This window comes from Bombina bombina, chromosome 11, assembly GCF_027579735.1.
Source record: "Bombina bombina isolate aBomBom1 chromosome 11, aBomBom1.pri, whole genome shotgun sequence".
NCBI classification, from domain to species: Eukaryota; Metazoa; Chordata; class Amphibia; order Anura; family Bombinatoridae; genus Bombina; species Bombina bombina.
This window is the reverse complement of record NC_069509.1, coordinates 56,959,863-56,986,396: the sequence shown is the minus strand read 5'-3', so window position 1 is coordinate 56,986,396 and position 26,534 is coordinate 56,959,863. Positions and strand designations below refer to the sequence as shown.

At 39.6% G+C, this 26,534-nt stretch overlaps 1 protein-coding gene across 3 annotated transcripts in view; it reads right to left on the bottom strand.

Moving 5' to 3' along the window:
• Positions 1-676: 676 nt before the first annotated feature.
• ARHGAP17 (Rho GTPase activating protein 17) overlaps positions 677-26,534 on the bottom strand; it is a 272,555-nt gene continuing 246,697 nt past the window's right edge. The window contains exons 20-21 of one of the 3 annotated variants that reach the window (XM_053695197.1): positions 19,010-19,033; positions 677-1,823 (exon numbers count right to left, since the gene is read on the bottom strand). In XM_053695197.1, coding sequence (XP_053551172.1) covers positions 19,011-19,033 — 23 coding nt within the window. In that variant the 3' untranslated portion in view covers positions 677-1,823; position 19,010. Of the gene's footprint in view, positions 1,824-16,647; positions 16,695-19,009; positions 19,034-26,534 lie in introns of all 3 variants that reach the window. The other 2 variants (XM_053695198.1, XM_053695196.1) reach the window with 2 other exon arrangements.

Genomic DNA, 26,534 nt, shown 5'->3' with positions numbered 1-26,534 from the left:
TTGTAAATCAACTTTGTAATATACTTTCATTATTTATTGTGTTCCATTTTCCTGTACTTTAAATCTGAATATTGTGGGTTTCCTAAATTCCTACTAAAATTAGAAGTGCACAAACATCTGTATTCCACACACTCATTGGTTGCACACTCTAAGCCATTTATAACTTTCTAATTGGCCTTAGCAGAAAAAAGAAACCTAACTTACAATATGGCAGAGCCCACTGCTTTAGAAGGTTACACTGATTTTTAAAATATTTAAAAAACTGATGTCATTTTAAAAATACATGTATATATCATTCTCAGGCTAAGATGTTTTCTGAATACATAAATTATATTAATGATTTATTTAGTGTTTAATGTGCCGTAGTAATGGCTGTAGACAATCCATGTAAACACAGCCAGGAGAAGAAATAATCCCAGTGGGGTGTGAGTGAGATACTGTTCTAAAATGGTCATTTTTAATTGTTCTTTCTAAGTATTGTTTAGAGACAGAGATAGTGACTTCAGCTATTTAATTAAACAAATAAACATAAAGGAGCAATTTCTCATAAAAGAAAACTGCTACAAAAAATGGAAGAAAAAAAAAAACAAAATAAAAAAACAAACAAAGGAAACAACTGTCCAGGCATTTTTTTTTTTGGAAAGTTAACGGATTTGAAATGAAGACAAACAATACATATTTTTTAATTCTTCATATATTTTGTAAGTTATTTAAATCAGAAACTATAGTACAACAATGTGCTTGTGGCCAGGCAACTATTTCTTTGGCTTAGAGTCTTAGATACAGATGCACCCACCAAAATCCGGCTTCTTTTTACAGCATAATACAAAGAGTTGAATCGTTGCCATATCCTTAACCAATAAGCCCAGCTCCTCAAACACAACAAATGAAGACTTTTTGGATAGGAGAAATAGTTGCTCCCTTCTTTTTTTTTTTATTATTATTATGCAGTACAGTGGTGCATATATAACAAATGTATATGCATATATACACAAATATCTAGTAATAGGTAACTGAAAACCAGCAGTTGCCAACAAAATACATCTGTGACAATGACTTCAACCAAATCTTTTCCTAGAACATTTCTTTACTGGGGTACAAACAAGAAATTGCACCATAACAAAGTGCTTACTGAAACAGACCTTCCTTTAAGTGTCAACTATTTGGTGTGTTTGTATGTGTTTATATATATATATATATATATATATACACATATACATACACACACACACATCTATATATATATATTGATATATATATATATATATATTTAAATATCTTAGCTACCTTTCAACAGATGAAATAATCCAACCAGTTTAACGCACAGTGGTACTTCAGAGGCACAAATCCACACGAGTGGAAGGGTATAAAATAAAACAAGACAATTGTTAAGGTTCTGCAGTGGAATGTCTCTGTCTCCTGTATAATTTGAGGAGCTGCATATACATATTTTAATAGTGGTATTAACTAGACAGAATAGCTTCTCACAGGCTCTTGAAAATGATCCTCGGACTGCGAGACCTAAGGCCGCATTATTATCTTCACGCAAGGCACACCAGGTCATTCAAACTTCGAAAGTCTTTCCCTTTCCAAACAGAAAACCAAAAACAGCACAAAAAAAGTTTTATTCACTGCTGCATCTTGTCGTGAGGAGCGCTGTTGGTTGATTATGCTTTAGGTAATACAAGTTTTTGGAGTGTGAGTATCTCAGTGTCCTCACAGCGCTGTGCTCTCTGTATCAACATCAATAGTCACAGTGAGCGGTGGCTCCGTGGCTGGAGGTGGTGGGGCGGGATCAGCAGGTTGCTGGCTTTGTATGGGATCTGAAAAAGCAGGAAGAGAAGAGAGACAAGACAGAGGGGAAAAAAAAAGATACAAAAAAAGAAACATGACACAAAGCAATTTATAGAATACAAAACCAAAATTGTAACGGAAAATGATCAATTTATTAAAGAGACATTGCACTTAAAAATCTTGCATCATTAATTTGTAAGAGCAGAATTTAAACAGTACAAGTAATGCACTTGCTACTAATGCTAATCCAATGACCATTTGCAGGAAGTACCCATCAGCCAATAAGCATTGGCAGGAAGTACCCATCAGCCAATAAGCATTGGCAGGAAGTACCCATCAGCCAATAAGCATTAGCAGGAAGTACACAATGGATACTACTGTAATAACTTCCACTTTTACTTTACAGTTTCCAGGCATAAAAAACCTCAACATGTTAAATACTGCTCCTACCCATGGTGATTAGCAACCAAGAAGAAACTCAAGAGTATCTCTGCAACACTGTAATTCTGTTTTACAAATTGCTCTCAGTTTTAAAGAGCTGACATGAATTTTCAGCTCAACATGAACATGGGAGCTTTGTGCCACTTTAAAGAGAAATGAAACCCAGAATTTTTATTTCATGAATCAGAGCATGTGATTTTAAACAACTTTCCAATTTACTTATATTATCAATTTTCTTTGTTCTCTTGATAATTTTTGTTGAAAAGCAGGGACATATTTTTGGGAGCCGGTCGATTTCTGAAGCACTATATACCGGCAGTTTTGCAAGAGCACTAGATGACAGCACTATTTCCTGCCATGTAGTGCTCAATATGCCTACCTAGGTATCTCTTCATGAGAACAAAGCAAATTTGATCATATAAGTTTATTGGAAACATTTTTTTAAAAAGTAATATTTGGGTTTCATATCTATTTAAGTGGCCATTATTTTACAAACCTATGTGCTCTAATTTGTCAGTGCATGTCATTTTAACACTAGCAACCCTGTAAGTTCTGTATCGCTTATGAGCAGTACTTTAGCTATGGGTTTAACACAGACTTGTGGGGGTCGCTAGTGCTAAAACTGGATGCTCTAACAAATTAAAGCAAGTCATTTTTGTATAATAATGGGCCTTTAACATACCAAAACTATGGAAGTAAATAATGTCTCTATTGCATCTGTGACTGCGCAGGAGCGTAAAGCCAGTCAGATGTATGACAAAGTGATAGTAAACATTACATGTTTTAAAATCAGATCTGGAATCTAAGCAATATTTTACAGGGACTTTAGTTTTTTAATCTAGCCGTGCTATTCTAATCTCCCATGCTACGGCCGCACACTTAAAGGGACACTGAACCCAAAATTTTTCTTTTGTAATTCAGAAAGAGCATGCAATTTTAAGCAACTTTCTAATTTACTCCTATTATCAATTTTTCTTCGTTCTCTTGCTATCTTTATTTGAAAAAGAAGGCATCTAAGCTTTTTTTGGGTTTAGTACTCTGGACAGCACTTTTTTTTATTGGTGGATGAATTTATCCACCAATCAGCAAGGACAACCCAGGTTGTTCACCAAAAATGGGCCAGCATCTAAACTTACATTCTTGCAATTCAAATAAAGATACCAAGAGAATGAAGAAAATGTTATAATAGGAGTAAATTAGAAAGTTGCTTAAAATTTCATGCTCAATCTGAATCACAAAAGAAAAATTTTGGTTACAGTGTCCCTTTAAACACATTTTTCTGTGAGCTAACGGTTTGAACTGTTCTCCAATCAGCATTCTAGCTACACAACACTTTTTTTGTAGCTAGAGCGTCGATTTGAGAAAAAAGTCAAAATAGATAGCTCACAAAAAACAAAAACGTTTTGAAGAGGTCGGCTGAGAGGGCAGGGTATTAGAATGGCGCTGCTAGATTATAAACTAAATTACAGCGCATCTTCATTAGAAGTGATAAAGTCCTTGTAAAATACACATGCTATTCACATTACAGTAGTTTGATCACATACTATATAAAAAAATGGCCAAGTATGTTTGTCAGATGCAGTCATGCGCAGTAGAGACTGCACGTGACAAACATACCTGGTCGTTTGGATCCTGACACTCAACACAGAGCAAGGCGGAAGCGGAGTGTCAGGGAGCGTGGCTGACGGGAGCGTTGCGATGTGGGCGTGACTGGGCGTCGCCGGATGTAGCGCGGGGCGTGGCCAGCAGATGTCGCTGCGATGGGGCGTGGCCGGGCGGGGTTCCGCGATGGGGGCGTGGCCGGGCGGGGTTCCGCGATGGGGGCGTGGCCAGAGAGGCAAAGGCTTTCAATTAAGACAGACCCAGAGAGGGAGCAGGAGAGGGGGGAGAGAGCCAAAGAGGGGGGAGAGAGAAAGCCAAAGAGGGGGGAGAGAGAGCCAAAGTGGGGGGGGGGGGGGAGAGAGCCAAAGAGGGGGGGGGGGGAGAGCCAAAGAGGGGGGGGGGGGGGGGAGAGAGCCAAAGAGGGGGGGGGGGGAGAGAGCCAAAGAGGGGGGGGGGGAAGAGCCAAAGAGGGGGGGGAGAGAGCCAAAGAGGGGGGGGGGGAGAGAGAGAGCCAAAGAGGGGGGAGAGAGAGAGCCAAAGAGGAGAGAGAGCCAAAGAGGAGAGAGAGCCAAAGAGGAGAGAGAGCCAAAGAGGAGAGAGAGCCAAAGAGAGCCAAATAGGGGGGGGGGGGGGGAAGAGAGCAAAAGAGGGGGGAGAGAACAAAAGAAAGGGGGGAGAGAACAAAAGAAAGGGGGGAGAGAACAAAAGAAAGGGGGGAGAGAGAGAGCAAAAGAGGGGGGATAGAGAAAAAAAGAAAGGGGGGAGAGAGAGAGCAAAAGAGGGGGGAGAGAGAGAGCAAAAGAGGGGAGAGAGAGAGAGCAAAAGAGGGGAGAGAGAGAGAGCAAAAGAGGGGAGAGAGAGAGAGCAAAAGAGGGGAGAGAGAGAGAGCAAAAGAGGGGAGAGAGAGAGAGCAAAAGAGGGGAGAGAGAGAGAGCAAAAGAGGGGAGAGAGCGCAAAAGAGGGGAGAGAGCGCAAAAGAGAGGAGAGAGCGCAAAAGAGGGGAGAGAGCGCAAAAGAGGGGAGAGAGCGCAAAAGAGAGGAGAGAGCGCAAAAGAGAGGAGAGAGAGCGCAAAAGAGAGGAGAGAGAGCGCAAAAGAGAGGAGAGAGAGCGCAAAGGAGAGGGGGGAGAGAGCGCAAAAGAGAGGGGGGAGAGAAAGCAAAAGAGGAGAGAGAGCAAAAGAGGAGAGAGAGCAAAAGAGAGGAGAGAGAGCGCAAAGGAGAGGGGTGAGAGAAAGCAAAAGAGAGGGGTGAGAGAAAGCAAAAGAGAGGGGGGAGAGAAAGCAAAAGAGAGGGGGGAGAGAAAGCAAAAGAGAGGGGGGAGAGAAAGCAAAAGAGAGGGGGGAGAGAAAGCAAAAGAGAGGGGGGAGAGAGCAAGGGGTGGGACCGCTGTACTGCAAAAAATGGCTTGTGTACACGGGCTTTAGTACTAGTCTAGTATAATTGGCAGCTCATTTTCTCTGTCAACTTGACTTCATATTTACAAATACTTTTGCGGGAAATATTCTGACTTGATTCTGCGTATGTCTCACTAAGGAGCTTACACCAAATGCTTTGAAATATTTGATTATAGAGGTAAAAAACATGCAATTGCTAAAAGTGTTAAATAGCTTTAAAAAAACAATAACATAAAAAATAAAAAAAAACATTATTCAAAATGAGCATATTAAAAAACAAAATAAAAAAAACACTTTCCAATATTATGACATTTGCTATGTTCTCATGGTGTCCCTGGTTGAAGGGTAGCTCAGGACTGTGCACGTCTTTAGTCCTCTATAGCAGTAGTGTTTGCAACACTGCATAACATTTCTGCCACTCCTGAGATCCTATGAGCCTAGCTAGGTTTAGAATTCAACAAATAAGACGAAGAAATTGAAACAAGTTTGATATAAGAAATCAAATGGAAAGTTTGTTTAAGGGTTAATTTTGATTGTAAGGTTCCTTTAGCTTAACCCTCTTCCATGTGCAATGGTAAAAACATATGCACGGGTCAAACTTTCATTTCGTGAATTTGATGGAGAAAAAAAATGAACAGAAGATGATGTGGTTTTGTGTCTTGATTACATTAAAAGATTATTTTTTTTGCTGATGTGTGTCCCACACAAGGGTTACAATGACTATGGGACAGATTTATCAATTGTCAGATGGAAAAAGTTCACGTTGTGAACCGGTCTGCAATGTTCCCCATACTTAGTACTGCACGAGCGAATGCCATTTTCTTGTGGAATCAATCGCATGCACGTCGGTTAAATGGATCCGTTGTAATTTTTATCAGCCAACTAAGTTGAAATCACTGCTTGATAAATATCAGTTGCAGGTTCAAATGAGCGAGCACAACTGATAGGGGTGTTTGCCTCGTGATAAATAAGCCCCTATGTTGTACCATTTGGAGTGCTTGACAGGATAACTGTGGCCTAGCCGCAAAACAGACAGCACACGGATATTAAAACTGAACTGAGTTTGCTATTCTTTTTCCGAATCCCAAATTAAACTACATTGTAATTTCCATGACATAAGTGTATTCTGGTCAGTATTACATTTTGCACACAGAAGTATTTGGCCCAACTGATTTGTGGGATAACTTCAAGCTTACAAATGGTTACTGCACAGAGCATTTTAGAACTGGAATAAAAACCAAACCAAAAACAAACAACTGGATTTTTAAACTCACCGTTAAATCCTTTTCTTTACCTCCTGAGTGACAGCACATGCAGGGGAGGATTATAATGCAGTAAAAATGAAACCAGCTCCTAGAGAATGGCTGATACTTAAACAGCAGAAACAACTACTCCTCCCACCCACTACTCCAGTTATACATATAGTTTAAGTGATAGTTTGTGAAACTCTAGGATTTACCAGTGCAACAAATAAAGGGGACTTTCAGTTATGAAGTATAACATACTTCACGCTGAAAGTTTCTTTATTTTTCTGCAGCGTTCGCCGTGCTGAGCGCCTCAGGCAGCCCACGGCAGAATGCTATTTTATCACTGAGGTGATTTTAGCCAATAGTGTGCTAGCTATCCGGCATAATGCCAGCTGGCCCACATGGCTATTGGCTAAGAGGTGGAAACGTCACCTCAGTGATAAAATAGCGTTCTGCCGTGGGCTGCCTGAAGAGCTCAGCGCGGCGAATGCTTCAGACAAATAAAGGAACTTTCAGCATGAAGTATTTTATACTTTATGAATGAAAGACCCCTTTTTATTTGTTCCACTGGTCAATCCTAGCATTTAAAAAAAGGCTAGGATTTACCATCACTTTAATGAAGAAGAAAAGAGAGAAAGACTTAAAGAACACAAAGCTATGACATTTTTCGTTTGTGATTCAGATAGAGGAAGAAGTTTTAAACGACTTTCTAATTTACTTCTGTTATCAAATTTTCTTTGTTCTCTTGGTATCTTTTTTAAAAAGCAGAGAATGTAAGCTCAGGAGCGTGCACGTGTCTGCAGCACTATATGACAGCAGTTTTGCAAGAATGCTACCAATTTCAAAGAGCACTAGAGGGCAGCACTATTTCCTGCCACGCAGTGCTCCAGGCACCTATGTAGATATCACTTCAACAAAGAATACCATGAGAACAAAGCAAATTTGATAATAGAAGCAAAGTGGAAACTATTTAAAATTGAATGCTCTGAATCACAAAATAAATGTTTTGGATTTCATATCCCTTTAAGGCCGGATTGCTCACTGGCTGTTAGGACATCTCACTGCTTTATAGTGATATACTTCACATGCATAAAGCACTTCTCAGCACAGGGTCATCTGGTTTAAAAAATAAACATATTTTAAAATATACTCTCATATGCAGCAATGAAAAAATTGGCTTTAGTGTCCCAATAATGGGAGATTGAATCACCATGAAAAAACATAATTTATGCTTACCTGATAAATTCCTTTCTTCTGTTGTGTGATCAGTCCACGGGTCATCATTACTTCTGGGATATAACTCCTCCCCAACAGGAAATGCAAGAGGATTCACCCAGCAGAGCTGCATATAGCTCCTCCCCTCTACGTCACTCCCAGTCATTCGACCAAGAATCAACGAGAAAGGAGAAACCACGGGTGAAGTGGTGACTGGAGTATAATTTAAAAGATATTTACCTGCCTTAAAACAGGGCGGGCCGTGGACTGATCACACAACAGAAGAAAGGAATTTATCAGGTAAGCATAAATTATGTTTTCTTCTGTTATGTGTGATCAGTCCACGGGTCATCATTACTTCTGGGATACCAATACCAAAGCAAAAGTACACGGATGACGGGAGGGATAGGCAGGCTCATTATACAGAAGGAACCACTGCCTGAAGAACCTTTCTCCCAAAAATAGCCTCCGAAGAAGCAAAAGTGTCAAATTTGTAAAATTTGGAAAAAGTATGAAGCGAAGACCAAGTTGCAGCCTTGCAAATCTGTTCAACAGAGGCCTCATTCTTAAAGGCCCAAGTGGAAGCCACAGCTCTAGTAGAATGAGCTGTAATTCTTTCAGGAGGCTGCTGTCCAGCAGTCTCATAGGCTAAACGAATTATGCTACGAAGCCAGAAGGAGAGAGAGGTAGCCGAAGCCTTATGACCTCTCCTCTGACCAGAGTACACGACAAACAGGGAAGACGTTTGTCGAAAATCCTTAGTTGCCTGCAAGTAGAACTTGAGGGCACGAACTACATCCAGATTGTGTAGAAGACGTTCCTTCTTTGAAGAAGGATTTGGACACAAGGATGGAACAACAATCTCTTGATTGATATTCCTGTTAGTGACTACCTTAGGTAAGAACCCAGGTTTAGTACGCAGAACTACCTTGTCTGAGTGAAAAATCAGATAAGGAGAATCACAATGTAAGGCTGATAACTCAGAGACTCTTCGAGCCGAGGAAATAGCCATTAAAAACAGAACTTTCCAAGATAACAATTTTATATCAATGGAATGAAGGGGTTCAAACGGAACACCCTGTAAAACGTTAAGAACTAAGTTTAAACTCCATGGCGGAGCAACAGCTTTAAACACAGGCTTGATCCTAGCTAAAGCCTGACAAAAGGCCTGGACGTCTGGATTTTCTGACAGACGCCTGTGTAACAAGATGGACAGAGCTGAGATCTGTCCCTTTAATGAGCTAGCCGATAAACCCTTTTCTAAACCTTCTTGTAGAAAGGACAATATCCTAGTAATCCTAACCTTACTCCAGGAGTAACCTTTGGATTCGCACCAGTATAGGTATTTACGCCATATCTTATGGTAAATCCTTCTGGTAACAGGCTTCCTAGCCTGTATCAGGGTATCAATAACCGACTCAGAAAAACCACGTTTTGATAAAATCAAGCGTTCAATTTCCAAGCAGTCAGCTTCAGAGAAGTTAGATTTTGATGTTTGAATGGACCCTGTATCAGAAGGTCCTGTCTTAGAGGTAGAGACCAAGGCGGACAGGATGACATGTCCACTAGATCTGCATACCAAGTCCTGCGTGGCCATGCAGGCGCTATTAGAATCACTGATGCTCTCTCCTGTTTGATTTTGGCAATCAATCGAGGAAGCAGCGGGAAGGGTGGAAACACATAAGCCATCCCGAAGTTCCAAGGTGCTGTCAAAGCATCTATCAGAACCGCTCCCGGATCCCTGGATCTGGACCCGTAGTGAGGAAGTTTGGCGTTCTGGCGAGACGCCATGAGATCTATCTCTGGTTTGCCCCAACGTCGAAGTATTTGGGCAAAGACCTCCGGATGAAGTTCCCACTCCCCCGGATGAAAAGTCTGGCGACTCAAGAAATCCGCCTCCCAGTTCTCCACTCCCGGGATGTGGATTGCTGACAGGTGGCAAGAGTGAGACTCTGCCCAGCGAATTATCTTTGATACTTCCATCATTGCTAGGGAGCTTCTTGTCCCTCCTTGATGGTTGATGTAAGCTACAGTCGTGATGTTGTCCGACTGAAACCTGATGAACCCCCGAGTTTTTAACTGGGGCCAAGCCAGAAGGGCATGGAGAACTGCTCTCAATTCCAGAATGTTTATTGGCAGGAGACTTTCCTCCTGATTCCATTGTCCCTGAGCCTTCAGAGAATTCCAGACAGCGCCCCAACCTAGTAGGCTGGCGTCTGTTGTTACAATTGTCCAGTCCGGCCTGCTGAATGGCATCCCCCTGGACAGATGTGGCCGAGAAAGCCACCATAGAAGAGAGTTTCTGGTCTCTTGATCCAGATTCAGAGTAGGGGACAAGTCTGAGTAATCCCCATTCCACTGACTCAGCATGCACAATTGCAGCGGTCTGAGATGTAGACGTGCAAAGGGAACTATGTCCATTGCTGCTACCATTAAGCCGATCACCTCCATGCATTGAGCTACTGACGGGAGTTGAATGGAATGAAGGACACGGCATGCATTTAGAAGCTTTGTTAATCTGTCTTCTGTCAGATAAATCTTCATTTCTACAGAATCTATAAGAGTCCCCAAGAATGGAACTCTTGTGAGAGGAAAAAGAGAACTCTTCTTTTCGTTCACTTTCCATCCATGCGACCTTAGAAATGCCAGAACTAACTCTGTATGAGACTTGGCAGTTTGAAAGCTTGAAGCTTGTATCAGAATGTCGTCTAGGTACGGAGCTACCGAAATTCCTCGCGGTCTTAGTACCGCCAGAAGGGCACCCAGAACCTTTGTGAAGATTCTTGGAGCCGTAGCCAATCCGAATGGAAGAGCTACAAACTGGTAATGCCTGTCTAAGAAGGCAAACCTTAGATACCGGTAATGATCTTTGTGAATCGGTATGTGAAGGTAAGCATCCTTTAAATCCACTGTGGTCATGTACTGACCCTTTTGGATCATGGGTAAGATTGTCCGAATAGTTTCCCTTTTGAACGATGGAACTCTTAAGAATTTGTTTAGGATCTTTAAATCCAGGATTGGCCTGAAAGTTCCCTCTTTTTTGGGAACCACAAACAGGTTTGAGTAAAACCCTAGTCCTTGTTCCGACCGCGGAACCGGATGGATCACTCCCATTAATAACAGATCTTGTACACAGCGTAGAAACGCTTCTTTCTTTATCTGGTTTGTTGACAACCTTGACAGATGAAATCTCCCTCTTGGGGGAGAGAATTTGAAGTCTAGAAGGTATCCCTGAGATATGATCTCTAGCGCCCAGGGATCCTGAACATCTCTTGCCCAAGCCTGGGCGAAGAGAGAGAGTCTGCCCCCCACTAGATCCGGTCCCGGATCGGGGGCCCTCGGTTCATGCTGTCTTTGGGGCAGCAGCAGGTTTCCTGGCCTGCTTGCCCTTGTTCCAGGACTGGTTAGGTTTCCAGCCTTGTCTGTAACGAGCAACAGCTCCTTCCTGTTTTGGTGCAGTGGAAGTTGATGCTGCTCCTGTTTTGAAATTCCGAAAGGGACGAAAATTAGACTGTCTAGCCTTAGCTTTGGCTTTGTCTTGAGGCAGGGCGTGGCCCTTACCTCCTGTAATGTCAGCGATAATTTCTTTCAAACCGGGCCCAAATAAAGTCTGCCCCTTGAAAGGTATATTAAGTAATTTGGACTTAGAAGTTACATCAGCTGACCAGGATTTTAGCCACAGCGCCCTACGTGCCTGAATGGCGAATCCTGAGTTCTTAGCCGTAAGTTTGGTTAAATGAACTACGGCCTCCGAAATGAATGAATTAGCTAGTTTAAGGACTCTAAGCCTGTCCGTAATGTCGTCCAGCGTAGTTGAACTAAGGTTCTCTTCCAGAGACTCAATCCAAAATGCTGCCGCAGCCGTAATCGGCGCGATGCATGCAAGGGGTTGCAATATAAAACCTTGTTGAACAAACATTTTCTTAAGGTAACCCTCTAATTTTTTATCCATTGGATCTGAAAAAGCACAGCTATCCTCCACCGGGATAGTGGTACGCTTGGCTAAAGTAGAAACTGCTCCCTCCACCTTAGGGACCGTTTGCCATAAGTCCCGTGTGGTGGCGTCTATTGGAAACATCTTTCTAAATATTGGAGGGGGTGAGAACGGCACACCGGGTCTATCCCACTCCTTAGTAACAATTTCAGTTAGTCTCTTAGGTATAGGAAAAACGTCAGTACTCGCCGGTACCGCAAAGTATTTATCCAACCTACACAATTTCTCTGGAATTGCAACAGTGTTACAATCATTAAGAGCCGCTAAAACCTCCCCTAGTAATACACGGAGGTTTTCCAATTTAAATTTAAAATTTGAAATATCTGAATCCAATCTGTTTGGATCAGAACCGTCACCCACAGAATGAAGCTCTCCGTCCTCATGCTCTGCAAGCTGTGACGCAGTATCAGACATGGCCCTAGTAATATCAGCGCACTCTGTTCTCACCCCAGAGTGATCACGCTTGCCTCTTAGTTCTGGTAATTTAGCCAAAACTTCAGTCATAACAGTAGCCATATCTTGTAATGTTATCTGTAATGGTCGCTCAGATGTACTAGGCGCCATAATATCACACACCTCCCGGGCGGGAGATGCAGGTACTGACACGTGAGGCGAGTTAGTCGGCATAACTCTCCCCTCGTTGTTTGGTGAAATTTGTTCAAATTGTACAGATTGGCTTTTATTTAAAGTAGCATCAATACAGTTAGTACATAAATTTCTATTGGGCTCCACCTTGGCATTGGAACAAATGACACAGGTATCTTCCTCTGAATCAGACATGTTTAACACACTAGCAATAAACTTGCAACTTGGTTACAATCTTATTTAACAAAAACGTACTGTGCCTCAAAGAAGCACTAAACGATTAAATGACAGTTGAAATAATGAACTGAAAGACAGTTATAGCATCAATCCTTAAAAACAACACAACTTTTAGCAAAGGTTTGTTCCCATTAGTAAAGTAACAATAATTAAATTTGAAAATAAAAATTACAGAGCAACGTTTTTTAATCACAGTCAATATATAAGTCTCACAGCTCTGCTGAGAGAATCTACCTCCCTCCAAAGAAGTTTGAAGACCCCTGAGTTCTGTTAGAGATGAACCGGATCATGCAGGAAATACAAGAGTAACTGACTGGAAATTTTTGATGCGTAGCAAAGAGCGCCAAAAACGGTCCCTCCCCCTCACACACAGCAGTGAGAGAGAAACGAAACTGTCACAATTAAAACAAGCAACTGCCAAGTGGAAAAATAATGCCCAAATATTTATTCACTCAGTACCTCAGAAAATGCAAACGATTCTACATTCCAGCAAAAACGTTTAACATGATAAATACCTATTAAAAGGTTTAGTGTACTTTTAACAGAGTAATTCCGGTGAAATACCATCCCCAGAATACTGAAGTGTAGAGTATACATACATGTCATTATAACGGTATGGCAGGATTTTCTCATCAATTCCATTCAGAAAATAAAAACTGCTACATACCTCAATGCAGATTCATCTGCCCGCTGTCCCCTGATCTGAAGCTTTTACCTCCCTCAGATGGCAGAGAAACAGCAATATGATCTTAACTACTCCGGTTAAAATCATAGTAAAAAACTCTGGTAGATTCTTCTTCAAACTCTGCCAGAGAGGCAATAACACGCTCCGGTGCTATTGTAAAATAACAAACTTTTGATTGAAGTTATAAAAACTAAATATAATCACCATAGTCCTCTCACACATCCTATCTAGTCGTTGGGTGCAAGAGAATGACTGGGAGTGACGTAGAGGGGAGGAGCTATATGCAGCTCTGCTGGGTGAATCCTCTTGCATTTCCTGTTGGGGAGGAGTTATATCCCAGAAGTAATGATGACCCGTGGACTGATCACACATAACAGAAGAAAGAAGGGTTAATATGTCTGATGATTAACAAGCCAATACACACCAGGGAAAAAGGTATAATCATAACTTAACAAGAAACAACAGACTTAAAGGGACACTGAACCCAATTTTTTTCATTCATGATTCAAATAGAGCATGAAATTTTAAGCAACTTTCTAATTTACTCCTATTATGAATTTTTATTTGTTCTCTTGCTATCTTTATTTTAAAAGCAGGAATGCAATTCTTAGCAGCCAGCCCATTTAAGGTTTAGCACCATGGATAGAGCTTGCTTATTGGAGGCTTACATTTACCCACCAATAAGCAAGCATAACCCAGGTTCTCAACCGAAAATGGGCCGGCTCCTATGCATCACATTCCTGCTTTTTAAATAAAGATAACAAGAGAACAAAAAAAAATGATAATAGGAGTAAATTAGAAAGTTGCTTAAAATGGCATGCTCTATCTGAATCACGAAAGAAAAAAAATTGGGTTTAGTGTCCCTTTAACTTGCTTCTTTTAAATTATGCGTCAACTTTAAGTGCAGCTAAAGGGGACCCTGTGTGGCTAATTTACAGAGCTGCTCGAGAGATGTCTCTTAGGAGATCACCTAAAAACTTGTCACTGAATGAGTTGAATTTTTAATGATAGGAAAAGAGACTTACATGAGGCATGATAGGCCAGAATAATAGCAGTCAGAAACCAGGCAGAAAGAAAGGCTATTGAAACCTGGAGACCTCTTCTGCCCACCTCAGTGTAAGACAAGAAAGGTGTCTGTCCCATATAAGGGATTGTACAAATTTCCTCAGGCACAATTAAAAAAACAAGAATTTCTGATCTCAAGAGGCAGATGACATCACCTTTAGCTGCCATGCACCAATCAGCCTTGTGTTTGTAAAGTGGCTAAGAAGATATGGCGATAAGTGCAGAAAACCATCATACTCAAGTAAAGAAAAAACATCTTTATCTAGACAACTAATCTTTTTTTTTTTTTTTTTTTACTTGCAATGCCTTGTGGACACCATGACCCCTGAGGCCTGGTTAAAAGGAGTTGGAAGGAAAAAGAAAAGTCGCAGAAAAGGGATACGTTTGTCTTGCACCTGGAGGTAGCAATATGACTCTTATTTGAGTTGGAGCTAAGCAACCATTCTTGAAACTGGAATAAGCCAGCCCCTATAAAAACATTGCAATTATATCTTCATCTGAATCAAGTCCCTTTAAAGAACCAGTAAACACAGTAGATTTGCATAATCAACAAATGCAAGATAACAAGACAATACAATAGCACTTAGTCTGAACTTTAAATGAGTAGTAGATTTTTTTCGAACACATTTCAAAGTTATGTATATTTCCACTTCCCCTGTACCATGTGATAGCAATCAGCCAATTACAAATGCATATACGTATTGTCTGTGACTCAAAAAGTGTAAATATAAAAGACTGTGCACATTTTTTTTTATGGAAGTAAATTGGAAAGTTGTTTAAAATTACAGGCTGTATCCCAATCATGAAAATTTTATTTGACCTGAGTGTCCCTTTAAATAAGGTATGAGACAAATACAAATCAAAACGTAGCAAAGCAACAAGAACCGTGTAGTTTTACTCCGTAAATTAAATGAAACACTAGTAAAGGAGCTGGGCTAAACAATCTGAAGGACAGGGAAGTGTGAGAATTATCACAAAAATGTGTGCATGACATGGGTGAAAATGGTCACCGATACTGGAGAGTCTGGCCTGAGTTTTAAGCTTAGTGACGCTGAGGACCACACAGAAATCCTTAGGCCAGATTTATTAAGTCTGGTGTAGAAAGAGGCGAAAGTATCCTCCAGTGGTGAAGACTGAATGCGGACTCATAGTACTAATTACCTGAAGCCGTCAGGAGGATCTGAAGCAAAGCAGTAAGAAACAAAACCGCCTGCTGCAGGTTCAGTGTGGACAAGGTCATGTTCCAGATTGGTAGAAGGTTCTGTACGCTGTGTACATGTAAAGCTTCTGGGACAAGAGAAATCTTTATAGGGAAGCAAGAGCCTTACAACAGCAACAATGAAATCCTCAGCCAAAAACCCCAAATGTAAAGAAAGTATGTGATTGGCTTTGTTCCAGGTAACCTCCACAGCAGGCATCATAATTAAAGAGACATTAAACACTAAATACAATTCATGCAGCTCCCTCCCTCTGATTATGGGTGCTGCCATTTTGGAACATAGGTTACACCGCATGTATCTGAAGCAGAGTTGTGCACATGTGCAAACATATCAGCAGTGGAATGTAGGGATAGATAGATTTCCACATGGTGGTTGTTGTGACTACAGAGATGTGGGGAATTAACCTCAGCTCTAATCTTATAAAATGTGTTTAATGTCCTTTTAAACACAAGTAGAAAAAAGAAGAGACTTTCCAGAAGATACGTATGGGAGAACCACTGCAGTTCACATGAATGATAGAGAGAGGTCAGAGCTATATCATGGAGTCAAAGAACCTATCCCGCTATAAAGGAAGTGAACAATAAGTGTGGAGATCCCCCACATTTAAGCTTCAAAAATTAGGTGTTTGATGGAAGTAAAGGACGAGGGGTCACATCAGCGGAATACTTTGAAGATTCTGGCTTTCTACAACTGGTGACTCGTTATTAACACAATGGTATGGAATCCTCTGCTGCTTCACATGCTGTCACGGTGCAAGAGAACTTCTGAGTTGTGCTAAAACATACAAACAGTGAAGAGTGCACTCACTGGAGAGCCAAATAATGTCATAACCAACCAACCAACCAAGTGTGTATAGTATTAAAACATCATCACCTTTTTGACCTGCAAATATGGGAACAGGTAAAGTATGAACATTAATAAACAAACCTGGGAACTTTTATCAACAGCATTGTTTGTGAAACTGATGTTCCAAGTGTCAGTCACATTTCTAGAAGAAAGCAAGCCACACCCCGGTTCCAAGCACACATGCTCTGTGTTAGTGAGTACAAACAAGCATGGTTAGGGCCCCACACTGTTAGTATCAGGCACACGTGCAAACATTAAAAAAAAGCATGATTGGGGGAGGAGTCAGTGTGTTGTATGGCCAATCAAATGCCTAGATCCTTACCATGACACCTTTCCAATTCTGTCTACTGATTAAGGCTCATCAAACATCTAAATTATTTAATAAAATTATTTACAATTAAAACTGTAATCATAGATGCAGAATGTAAGCTTTAATATATCATGTCAGTTATTTGTATCTTTTTTTATCATTTGCTCTATTACAAGCTGGCTTGTTGGCACTAGTTTATGATACTGATTACTAGGGCCACAATATGCTTTTCATATAGAATATAATTTTTTTTCCAAATTAAGAATATTTTTTTCCTCAGATTTAAAATGGTCTATATATATACACCCCTAGTAAACATTACCATCCGAAACCAACAAAGCCTCAAAATATGTTTAAATAAAGAATAAGATACTTTTTTAAAGGGCCATAATACCCAAATGTGTAAACACTTGAAAGTGATGCAGCATAGCTGTAAAAAGCTGACTAGAAAATATCTCCTAAACATCTCTATGTAAAAAAGAAAGATATTTTACCTCAAAAGTTCCTCAGTAGCCACCTCCCATTGTAAAGGATTTCTAAGCAGCATTTTAGTGCGTCTGTCCTGGGACAGCTTAGGGGATGAGCCTCGTGAACTCTCATATTATTTCACCAATCAGGTAAAGGAAGCTTACTATGAAATCTCATGAGAGTTAAGTCAAATCTCATGAGATCACAGTAAAAGTTCATGACCTCAGCACTGCTGATTGGCTGCAGTTCATTTCTTCATTTTTTATATTTTTTTACCTGCAGCTGGGATCAGCTGAATATAACTTTTTACACAGAACTTACTCTGCTGAGCTGAGGAGATTGTGAGGTAAAATATCTTCCTTTTTTACATAGAGATGCTCAGGTGATATTTTCCTGTCAGCTTTTTACAGTTATACTGCATCAGTTTCAATTGATTTAGCATCTGAGTATTATGTCCCTTTAAACAGTTGTCTAAATGTCCAGGATAATACAAAAGTGCCATCTTACTCTTATAAAAATAAGAAATTTCCCCAAAATAAAAAAATAGGACACTTATCCAATCATATCTTAGAACTCGAGTTTTAACTGTAGAGCAATATATATATATGTATTTTTTTTTTACAGCCAACTTATACCCTTAATAATGCAAACATATTAATATACGTATCTATCAATCAATTTTGCCCCCAGCAGCGTTAGCATTAAGAGAAATTCTGTCTTTGTGTTGAATAGTCAGCTTTGTATGATCCTGGAAAATAAGGTGCAGATATCTGGGTGCTATGCACAGCATCTTTTCCATGCAATTTTATGCCAATTCCATTCCCAGGAACAAGCAGGGGGAGCAGTGCAGTTATCCGCAAACAAAGCAGATGGTTTATAGGGAACATTACAGGCTTCTAATACAGCCATCTCATCACTTTAGCACTGGTAGGTTAGAAGGGTTATACAAGGCTAAGTCTAACTGTGGATGGGAGCGAACTTCCTGTTTTTTAAAGCAGTGATGCATTACAGCTTGCTCATAGTGAAATGACTTATTGTGAAGATCATTAATTAGTGCAAGCTCTGTAAGTAAAGAGCCCTAAAAGGTAGGTGGTGTAATGGTATTTCTAAATCCGTTTCTAAAACATATCGGTATCTTCCAGCTTGTGCATACATCTATAAATTAGATTAGTTTAAGGGACACTAAACCCCATTTTTTCCCTTTCATGATTCAGATAGAGCAACAATTTTAAGCAACTTTCTAATTTACTTCTATTATCAATTGTTCTTCTTTCTCTTGGCATCTTTATTTGAAAAGCAGGAATTTAAGCATAGGAGCCGGCCCAGTTTTGGTTCAGAACCCTGGATAGCGCTTGCCGATTGAAAGAAAAAAATTGGGTTCAGTATCCCTTTAATTTATCCTATGGGTACCAGAGAGCTTTAAATGTTGTTGTGCAATCAGTTTGTAACATTGCAGTGCTGTTTAAAAGCTGAGCTCCTAAGCAGGAAATGTCTGGCGTGGCATATGCACGTATCCACCAATGAATGGCCACTTCCTGCTCAGGTACTGCAGTGTCTTGTTCTTTCTAAGCTGGTCTTTAACACTAAACCGGGTAGCATTTAGAATACAGGGGGGGATAATCGAGACAATATTTTACCTGCAACATTTATAACGTAACATTTTGATTGGATTTGAGTGGTTTTTCTATGCTTTTTTTTATAACTTATACAAAAAACTGTGGTGAAATGATAAGACCGATTAAGGATATAGTCAGGATAAATGGTATGAGTGGTAGTGAGGAGGTGACTGATTCTGAACGTGGATAATTTGGCAATGGAATGGGGTGAGATGGAGACCGCACAGTGTGGCAAGGCAAAGCGGTCAACATTACACAAAGGCCGCATGTGGCATCAGCTGGGTACAAACCTTAAAACCGGTAATTTTCCCAACCTGTTGAATGCACCACAGACACATCTATTAGGCAGCGAAAATATAAAAGGTTGCTGCAGATCCCAAATATTTCCCCAGGCTTCTGCTACCCCAAAATGTGTCACGCTTAACTCCTTCACTGCCAGAAAGATGCAGCACATCACAATGCAATATGCTGAAACATTCTTTTACAGTCACTTTTGAAAATCAATAAGGATATTGCTAACCAAGCAAAGGTAACAAATAGGCACGTGCATTTGTTGTTTTGGGGTAGAAAAGAATGCCGAAAATGGCCTCCACCAGCGGCATTTGGCTCTTTTCTAAACCAGATTTCTCATTGTGAAAGTTCAATACACCAAGATCTGGAATTCCACAGATCTTTGTTTCACTTTCACACAAATATATCCGGCTCCGAAAAGAGTAGAACGTTGCTGGTGGCGGCCAGTTTCAGCATTCGTTGATACACAAAAGCAATAAATGCACACGGCAAAATAAAAACCACTAGGTTCATCTATTGTGCTCATTGACCTAAAACTGTAGCTTTATCACCTTTGCAAATTATTCTTAAAGGTCAGATGATCATCCTTTCTCGTGTCTCTGTATGTAATGAAGATCAGAAAACCTACATATTTACCTTCCACTCAAGGGCAGAAATGGTTATTATTGTTAATAATTATTCATTGGTCAGTTTTTCATTAGCATAAGAAAGACTACTGACCATGTCATGTATGTCTCTACAGCTATAGATGCATGCTTCTGCAAGCTTATAATCTTATTCAAAAGCCAAAAGTTCGGTTATCGGCAAAATCTAAAGGGATATTAAAATAATTTATATATATATATAAAGCAGCAATTACGCTCTGGGTACTCATAAATCTGCATACGAAATAAGTGCTTTCAATGTAATGTTACTACAGTTGTTAAGTTTTACCCTCCATTAATACACCCCCTGAAAATCCTTCAGTATATTAGTCTGATCTACTGCAGTGACAAATTAGAGACCAGATGAAAATTAACTCATGCACTGACCTAAGAAATAACTGTAGCATGTAGTTGAGTAAAACGGCATAATACTTAAAGGGAAATAATCCTTATTTATGCTAAATCACTTGAAAGTGATGCAGTATAACTGTAAAAAGCTGACAGGAAAATATCACCTGAACCTCTCTATATAAAAAAAACAAAATTTATGCTTACCTGATAAATTTATTTATTTCCGGATATGGAGAGTCCACGACGTCATCATTTACTAGTGGGATATCACTCCTGGCCAGCAGGAGGCGGCAAAGAGCACCACAGCAAATCTGTTAAGTGTCACTTCCCTACCCACAATCCCCAGTCATTCGACCGGAAGAAAATAGAAAAAAGGAATAACACAAAGGTGTAGAGGTGTCTGAGGTCTAGACAAAATTACCTGTCTTAAATTTAAAGGATGGGTTGTGGACTCTCCATATCCAGAAAGAAAGAAATTTATCAGGTAAGCATAAATTTAGTTTTCTTTCCTAAGATATGGAGAGTCGCCAACGTCATCAATTACTAGTGGGAACTAATACCTAAGCTAGAGGACACAGATGACTAGGGGGGGAGAACAAGACAGGCAGACTTAAACAGAAGGCATCACCACTTGAAGAACCTTTCTCCCAAAAGAAGCCTCAGTCGAGGCAAAAGTATCAAATTTGGAAAAAGTATGCAGAGAGGACCAAGTTGCAGCCTTGCAAATCTGTTCAACAGAAGCTTAATTTGTGAAAACCCAAGAAGACGAGACAGCCCTAGTGGAATGAGCTGTTATTCTCTCAGGAGGCTGCTGTCCAGCAGTCTCATAAGCAAAAGGGATCATACTTCTCAACCAGAGAGAAAGAGAAGTAGCAATAGCTTTCTGACCTTTATGCTTTCCAGAGAAACAAACAAACAGGGCAGAGGACAGACGAAAATCCTTAGTCGCCTGTAGGTAGAATTTCAGAGCACGCACAACATCCAGGTTGTGCAACAAACGTTCCTTATTAGAAGAAGGATTAGGACAAAGGGAAGGAACAACAATTTCCTGATTAATATTTCATACATTGAACCACTGATTGCCGAACAGTAGACTGCAGAGAGAGGCAAGAGGAAAGAATTTTGGATATCCTGACTTCTGTCAGAATTTTTTTCATAGATAGGGAATCTATGATGGTTCCTAAGAAAACCACCCTTGTAGCTGGAACAAGGGAATTCTTTTCCAGATTCACTTTCCATCCGTGGGAATGTCGAAAAGACAACAAGGTCTCTGTATGAGGGTTTGCTTGTTGAAAAGATGGCGCCTGAACCAATATGTCGTCCAGGTAGGGCGTGACAGCAATTCCCCGAGCCCTGATCACTGTTGAGAAAATTCTGGGAGCTGTGGCAAGGCCAAATGGAAGAGCCACAATCTGAAAGTGTTTGTCTAGAAAGGTGAATCTCAGGAACTTGTGATGATCCCTATAGATGGGAACATGAAGATACCCATCCTTCAGGTCTATGGTCATCATGAACTGACCCTCTTGGACCAAAGGAAGAATGGAACAAATAGTTTCCATTTTGAAGGATGGTACCCTGAGAAACTTGTTTAGACAGTTTAGGTCTAGAATAGGACGAAAAGTTCACTCTTTTTTGGGAACCACAAACAGATTTAAATAGAATCCCATTCCCTGTTCCCTTACAGGAACTGGAACTATCACCCCCAGGGAAGAAAGGTCCCGAAAGAAATTCAACAATGCCTCTCTTTTTATCTGGTTTGCAGATAATCTTGAGAGGAGAAACCTGCCCCTGGGAGGAAAGGTTTTGAATTCTATTTTGTAACCCTGAGACACTATTTCCACAGCCCAAGGATCTGGGACATCTCGTATCCATGCTTGACAAAACAGAGAAAGTCTGCCCCCCCCCCACTTGATCAGATCCCGGACCAGGGGCAAACCCTTCATGCTGATTTAGACTCAGCCACGGGTTTCTTTGATTGCTTCGCCTTGTTCCAAGACTGATTGGGTTTCCAAGAAGACTTGGACTGTTCCTGCTTGGAAGAGGGAGAGGAACACTTTCCTTTAAAGTTACGAAAGGAAAGAAAATTACTTTGACGTCCTTTAGGTCTATTACTCTTGTCTTGTGGTAGAAAAACATAATTTATGTAAGAACTTACCTGATAAATTAATTTCTTTCATATTGGCAAGAGTCCATGAGCTAGTGACGTATAGGATATACATTCCTACCAGGAGTGGGCAGTTTCCCAAACCTCAAAATGCCTATAAATACACCTCCCACCACACCCACAACTCAGTTTAACGAATAGCCAAGTAGTGAGGTGATAACAAAAGGAGTAAAAAAAAAGCATACAAAAAGAGGAACTGGAAAAATAATTGTGCTATTATACAAAAAAAACATAACCACCATAAAACGGGTGGGCCTCATGGACCCTTGCCAATATGAAAGAAATTAATTTATCAGGTAAGTTCTTACATAAATTATGTTTTCTTTCATGTAATTGGCAAGAGTCCATGAGCTAGTGACGTATGCGATAGAAATACCCTAGATGTGGAAGTCCACAGAAGAGTCACTAGAGAGGAAGAGATTTTCCACCAAGAAATTAAATCCACACAATAAATAAGTTTTTCTTAAAAAAAACAAAAAAACAAACAAATCAAAAACAGTAAAATCAAACCGAGACAGCTGCCTGAAGAACTTTTCTACCAAAGACTTCTGCAGAAGACGCAAATACATCAAAATGGTAAAAATAATAAAAGTATGCAAAGAAGACCAAATCACTGCTTTGCAAATTGATCAACTGAAGCTTCATTCTGAAAAAGCCCAAGAAATGGCGACTGAACTTAGAAGAATGAGATGTAAATCTCTGAGGCAAAGTCTGGCCTGGCTCCAAATAAGCCTTGAGAAACAAAAGTTTTAACCAGGATGCCAAAGAAATGGCAGAGGCTTTCTAACTTTTTCTGGAACCAGAAAAAGGACAACCAATAGACAACCTATAGACCAAAAAAACAACCAATAGACTAGAAGTCTTCTGAAATTCTAGTAACCTGGATATAGAATAATAAAGCTCTTACCACATCCAAAGGATGTAAAGAACTCTTAAAGAATTCCTTAGGATTAGGACACAAAGAAGAAACAACAATTTCTCTACTAATGTTGTTCAAGTTCACAACCTTAGGAAGAGAAAAAATAAAGAAGTCCACAAAACAACTTATCTAGATGAAAAATCAGATAAAGAGACACACAGGAGAGGACTGATAAATAAGAAACTCTTCTAGCAGAAGAGATAGCCAAGAGGAACAACACTTTCCAAGAAAGCAAATAATCCTCAAAGAAAATATAAACTCAAAAGAAAGAGCCTACAAAATCCTTAAACTAGATTAAGACTCCAAAAAAGGAGAAATTAATAACTTAACAGGCTTGATACAAACCAGAGCCTGAACAAAACAGTAAATATCAGGAAATAAACAGAAAGAACAAGAGAATTTATGAAAAGAACACCATAAAATATAGGTTTTCCAAACCTGATAATACATGTTCCTTGAAACAGACTTATAAGCCTGCAACATAGTGAAAAAAACTCAGTCAGCGAAACCTCCATGACTAAACACTAATCAATTTCTATACCTACAAATGATTAATTTGAGATCCTGATGGAAAAAACGGCCCTTGAAACAAGAGGGCTGGCTAAAGAAAAAGCGGCCAAGGATGGCAACTGGACATCCGGACAAGATCCACATACCAAACTTGTGAGGCCATGTTGAAGCTAACAAACACAAGACTGTTCCAATATGATCTTGGAGATCACCCATGGAAGAAAAAAACAGAGGTGGAAACATGTAGCCAGGTTGCAAAACCAAGACACTGCTAATGCATCCACCATCTCCGCCTGAGGATCCCTGGACCTGAAAAGGTACCTTGGAAACTGAGAACACACATCTGTATAAAAAGATACCACTCTCCCAGACGTAAAAGTCTGACGGCTGAGATAATCCACCTCCAAAATGTCTAAACCTGATATATGAATCGTAGAGATTAGACAGGAGATGAATTCCATCTAAGAACGTATTCAAGATACTTCTCAACTGCTAAGGAACTGCGAGTCCCTATTAATGATTGACATATGCCACAGTTGGGAAATTGTCTGTCTGAAACCAAAATGAAAAGTTCTCGTAAAAGAGGCCGAACCTAAAAGAGCTCTGAAAATAGCACGGAGTTCTAAAATATTGATTGGTAACTTCGTCTCTTGAGGTTTCCAAACCATTTGTGCCGTCAAAGACCCTCAGACAGCTCTCCAATCTGTAAAACTTGTATCCAACAAGAATACAATCCAGGAAGGACAAACAAAAGGAGGCCCCCTGAAAAAAACTATGATAATCTTATCACCAAATTAGAGAGAGTTGAGTGTTGGAATTAAGAGTATTAACCGTGATATCTGAAAACAATCCCTGCACCATTGATTCAGTATGCAAAGCTAAAGAGGTCTCAGATGAAAAACGAGCAAAAGGAACCACGTCCGATGCTGCAGTTATGAGACCTAAAACTTCCATGCACATAGCAACTGAAAGGAATGTTCTAGACTGTAAGTTTAGACAGGCTAACACCAATTTCAATTGACTCTTGTCCAATTAAGACGAAGTCATGACACTAAATCCATCTAGAAACCCCCAAAAAGGTGACCCTTGTCTAAGGAATCACGAAACTCTTAGGTAGATTAAATCCTCTAACCAAGTCTTGAAGAAAGAAAACTAGTTGATTCATGAGAGATTCTAATAAAAGTTTAAGCTAATACCAAGATACCATCCAAATAAGGAAGCACCACAATACCCTACTGTCTGAATACAGAAAGAAGAAGGGCACCAAAAACCATTGAAAAGATTCATAAGGCTGTCGCTAGACCAAAAGGAAAAGCAAAACATTGGTAAAGCTTATCTAAAAAATAGAATCTCACAAACCAAAAGTGGTCTGAGTGAAATAAAATATGAGGATAAACGTTCTGTAAAATTGTGTGGACATGAAATGACCTTGCTGAACAAAAGGCACTTGCAAGATGAGACTCATACAAAACAATATAACATTTTCAGGTCCAAGATAGGACTGAATAAACCCTTCTTCTTTGGGACAAAGATTAGAATTGAATAGAAACCCAAACCCTGTTACTGCTAAAGAACTGGTATAATTACTCCTGAAAAAAATTCATAGAGTGTACTAAGAAAGAAAGAATCTTCCCATAGGTCTCATTCTAAAAAATCTATTCAAAACCCTAAGAATAATATAGATTGAGTTTTCAAAGACAATTTAATCTGCTCCCCACCAGAAGGACTGGTTTGAGAACCGCACCTTCATGCAGTCTTAATAACTAGTAATTATATAGCGTTTTCCTCCCAGAAGGATACAAAAAAACGCTTTTTCAGTGCTTGCACCGGGAGTTAACCAAATCAGCAGCTGAAAAATAGAAGTTATTATTACCCAAATAAATGGTACACAATAAATTAACCTAAAAAGGCCAAAGGGCTGTATTATTAACCCTGCCGGGATATGAATCTATGACCCTTGGATCTAGAACAAGCTTTTGTAGTCCGGACATTCACCAACTGATCTACATCACCGGACTAAAAGTAGGGCAGAAAAAACTCTAAACCTCCAGAAATAGTGGAGATAATAGAAATCAAACAAATTATTATCCTAACAAGATAGAGATAATAAAATATATTTGAAACCATAATAATAGATATAGTAAACATAATTAAATGAATACATCTGAAGTAAATAAACAGTTATATACTTGAGAATCTGAAACTGCTTATGCTAACTGTTCAACAAAAGGTTGAGAGAACAGTAATGTCAGCCACAGATAAAGCTGAGCTAAAAATATAAACAGTACGCGAATATGCTCTACTAAGGTTATATTCAAACTCTAAAGAATCCTGAAAATAAGTACCAATTTCCATAGAAAGAGTAGTACAGTCCCAAGAGGGAATCAGGATAACCATTCTCTAGAATATACTACAGACAATATATTGAATAGGAAAAAAACTCAAGAGCAAATTAAAATTTTAAAATCCAGATTTGAAAAGGATTAATAACATAGTTAATAGGAGGACTAGACTCCTAAAAGCTAAAAAATAACAAAATTTCCTTAAAGTTCAAATGAAAAATAAGGAGAATTTTTAATAAACTGTCCGATACAGGTTTCTTTGAGTTAAAGAAACCTTCTACAGTAGAATAAACTTAAGTATGCTGTCGGTAAGAACAAAATGAATTAAATCTTAATTTTGAAAAGACCTTGTAAGTTTACTTAAAGGCATAAAAGCAGTCATAACCTTTATGATAAAAGCAATAACATATCGTATTTGCAGATGAAATCAAGTACATGAACTGAGTAAGTAAAAACAGTAAATGTCATTGTACATATAGAAACATGATAAATAAAAGCCACATAATTGAGCTGAAGAAAATAACAGCTTAATAATGAAAAAAACACACTTAGCTTTGAAGAATTGTGTTTCAGGGCATCATAGTTTAAAAAAAT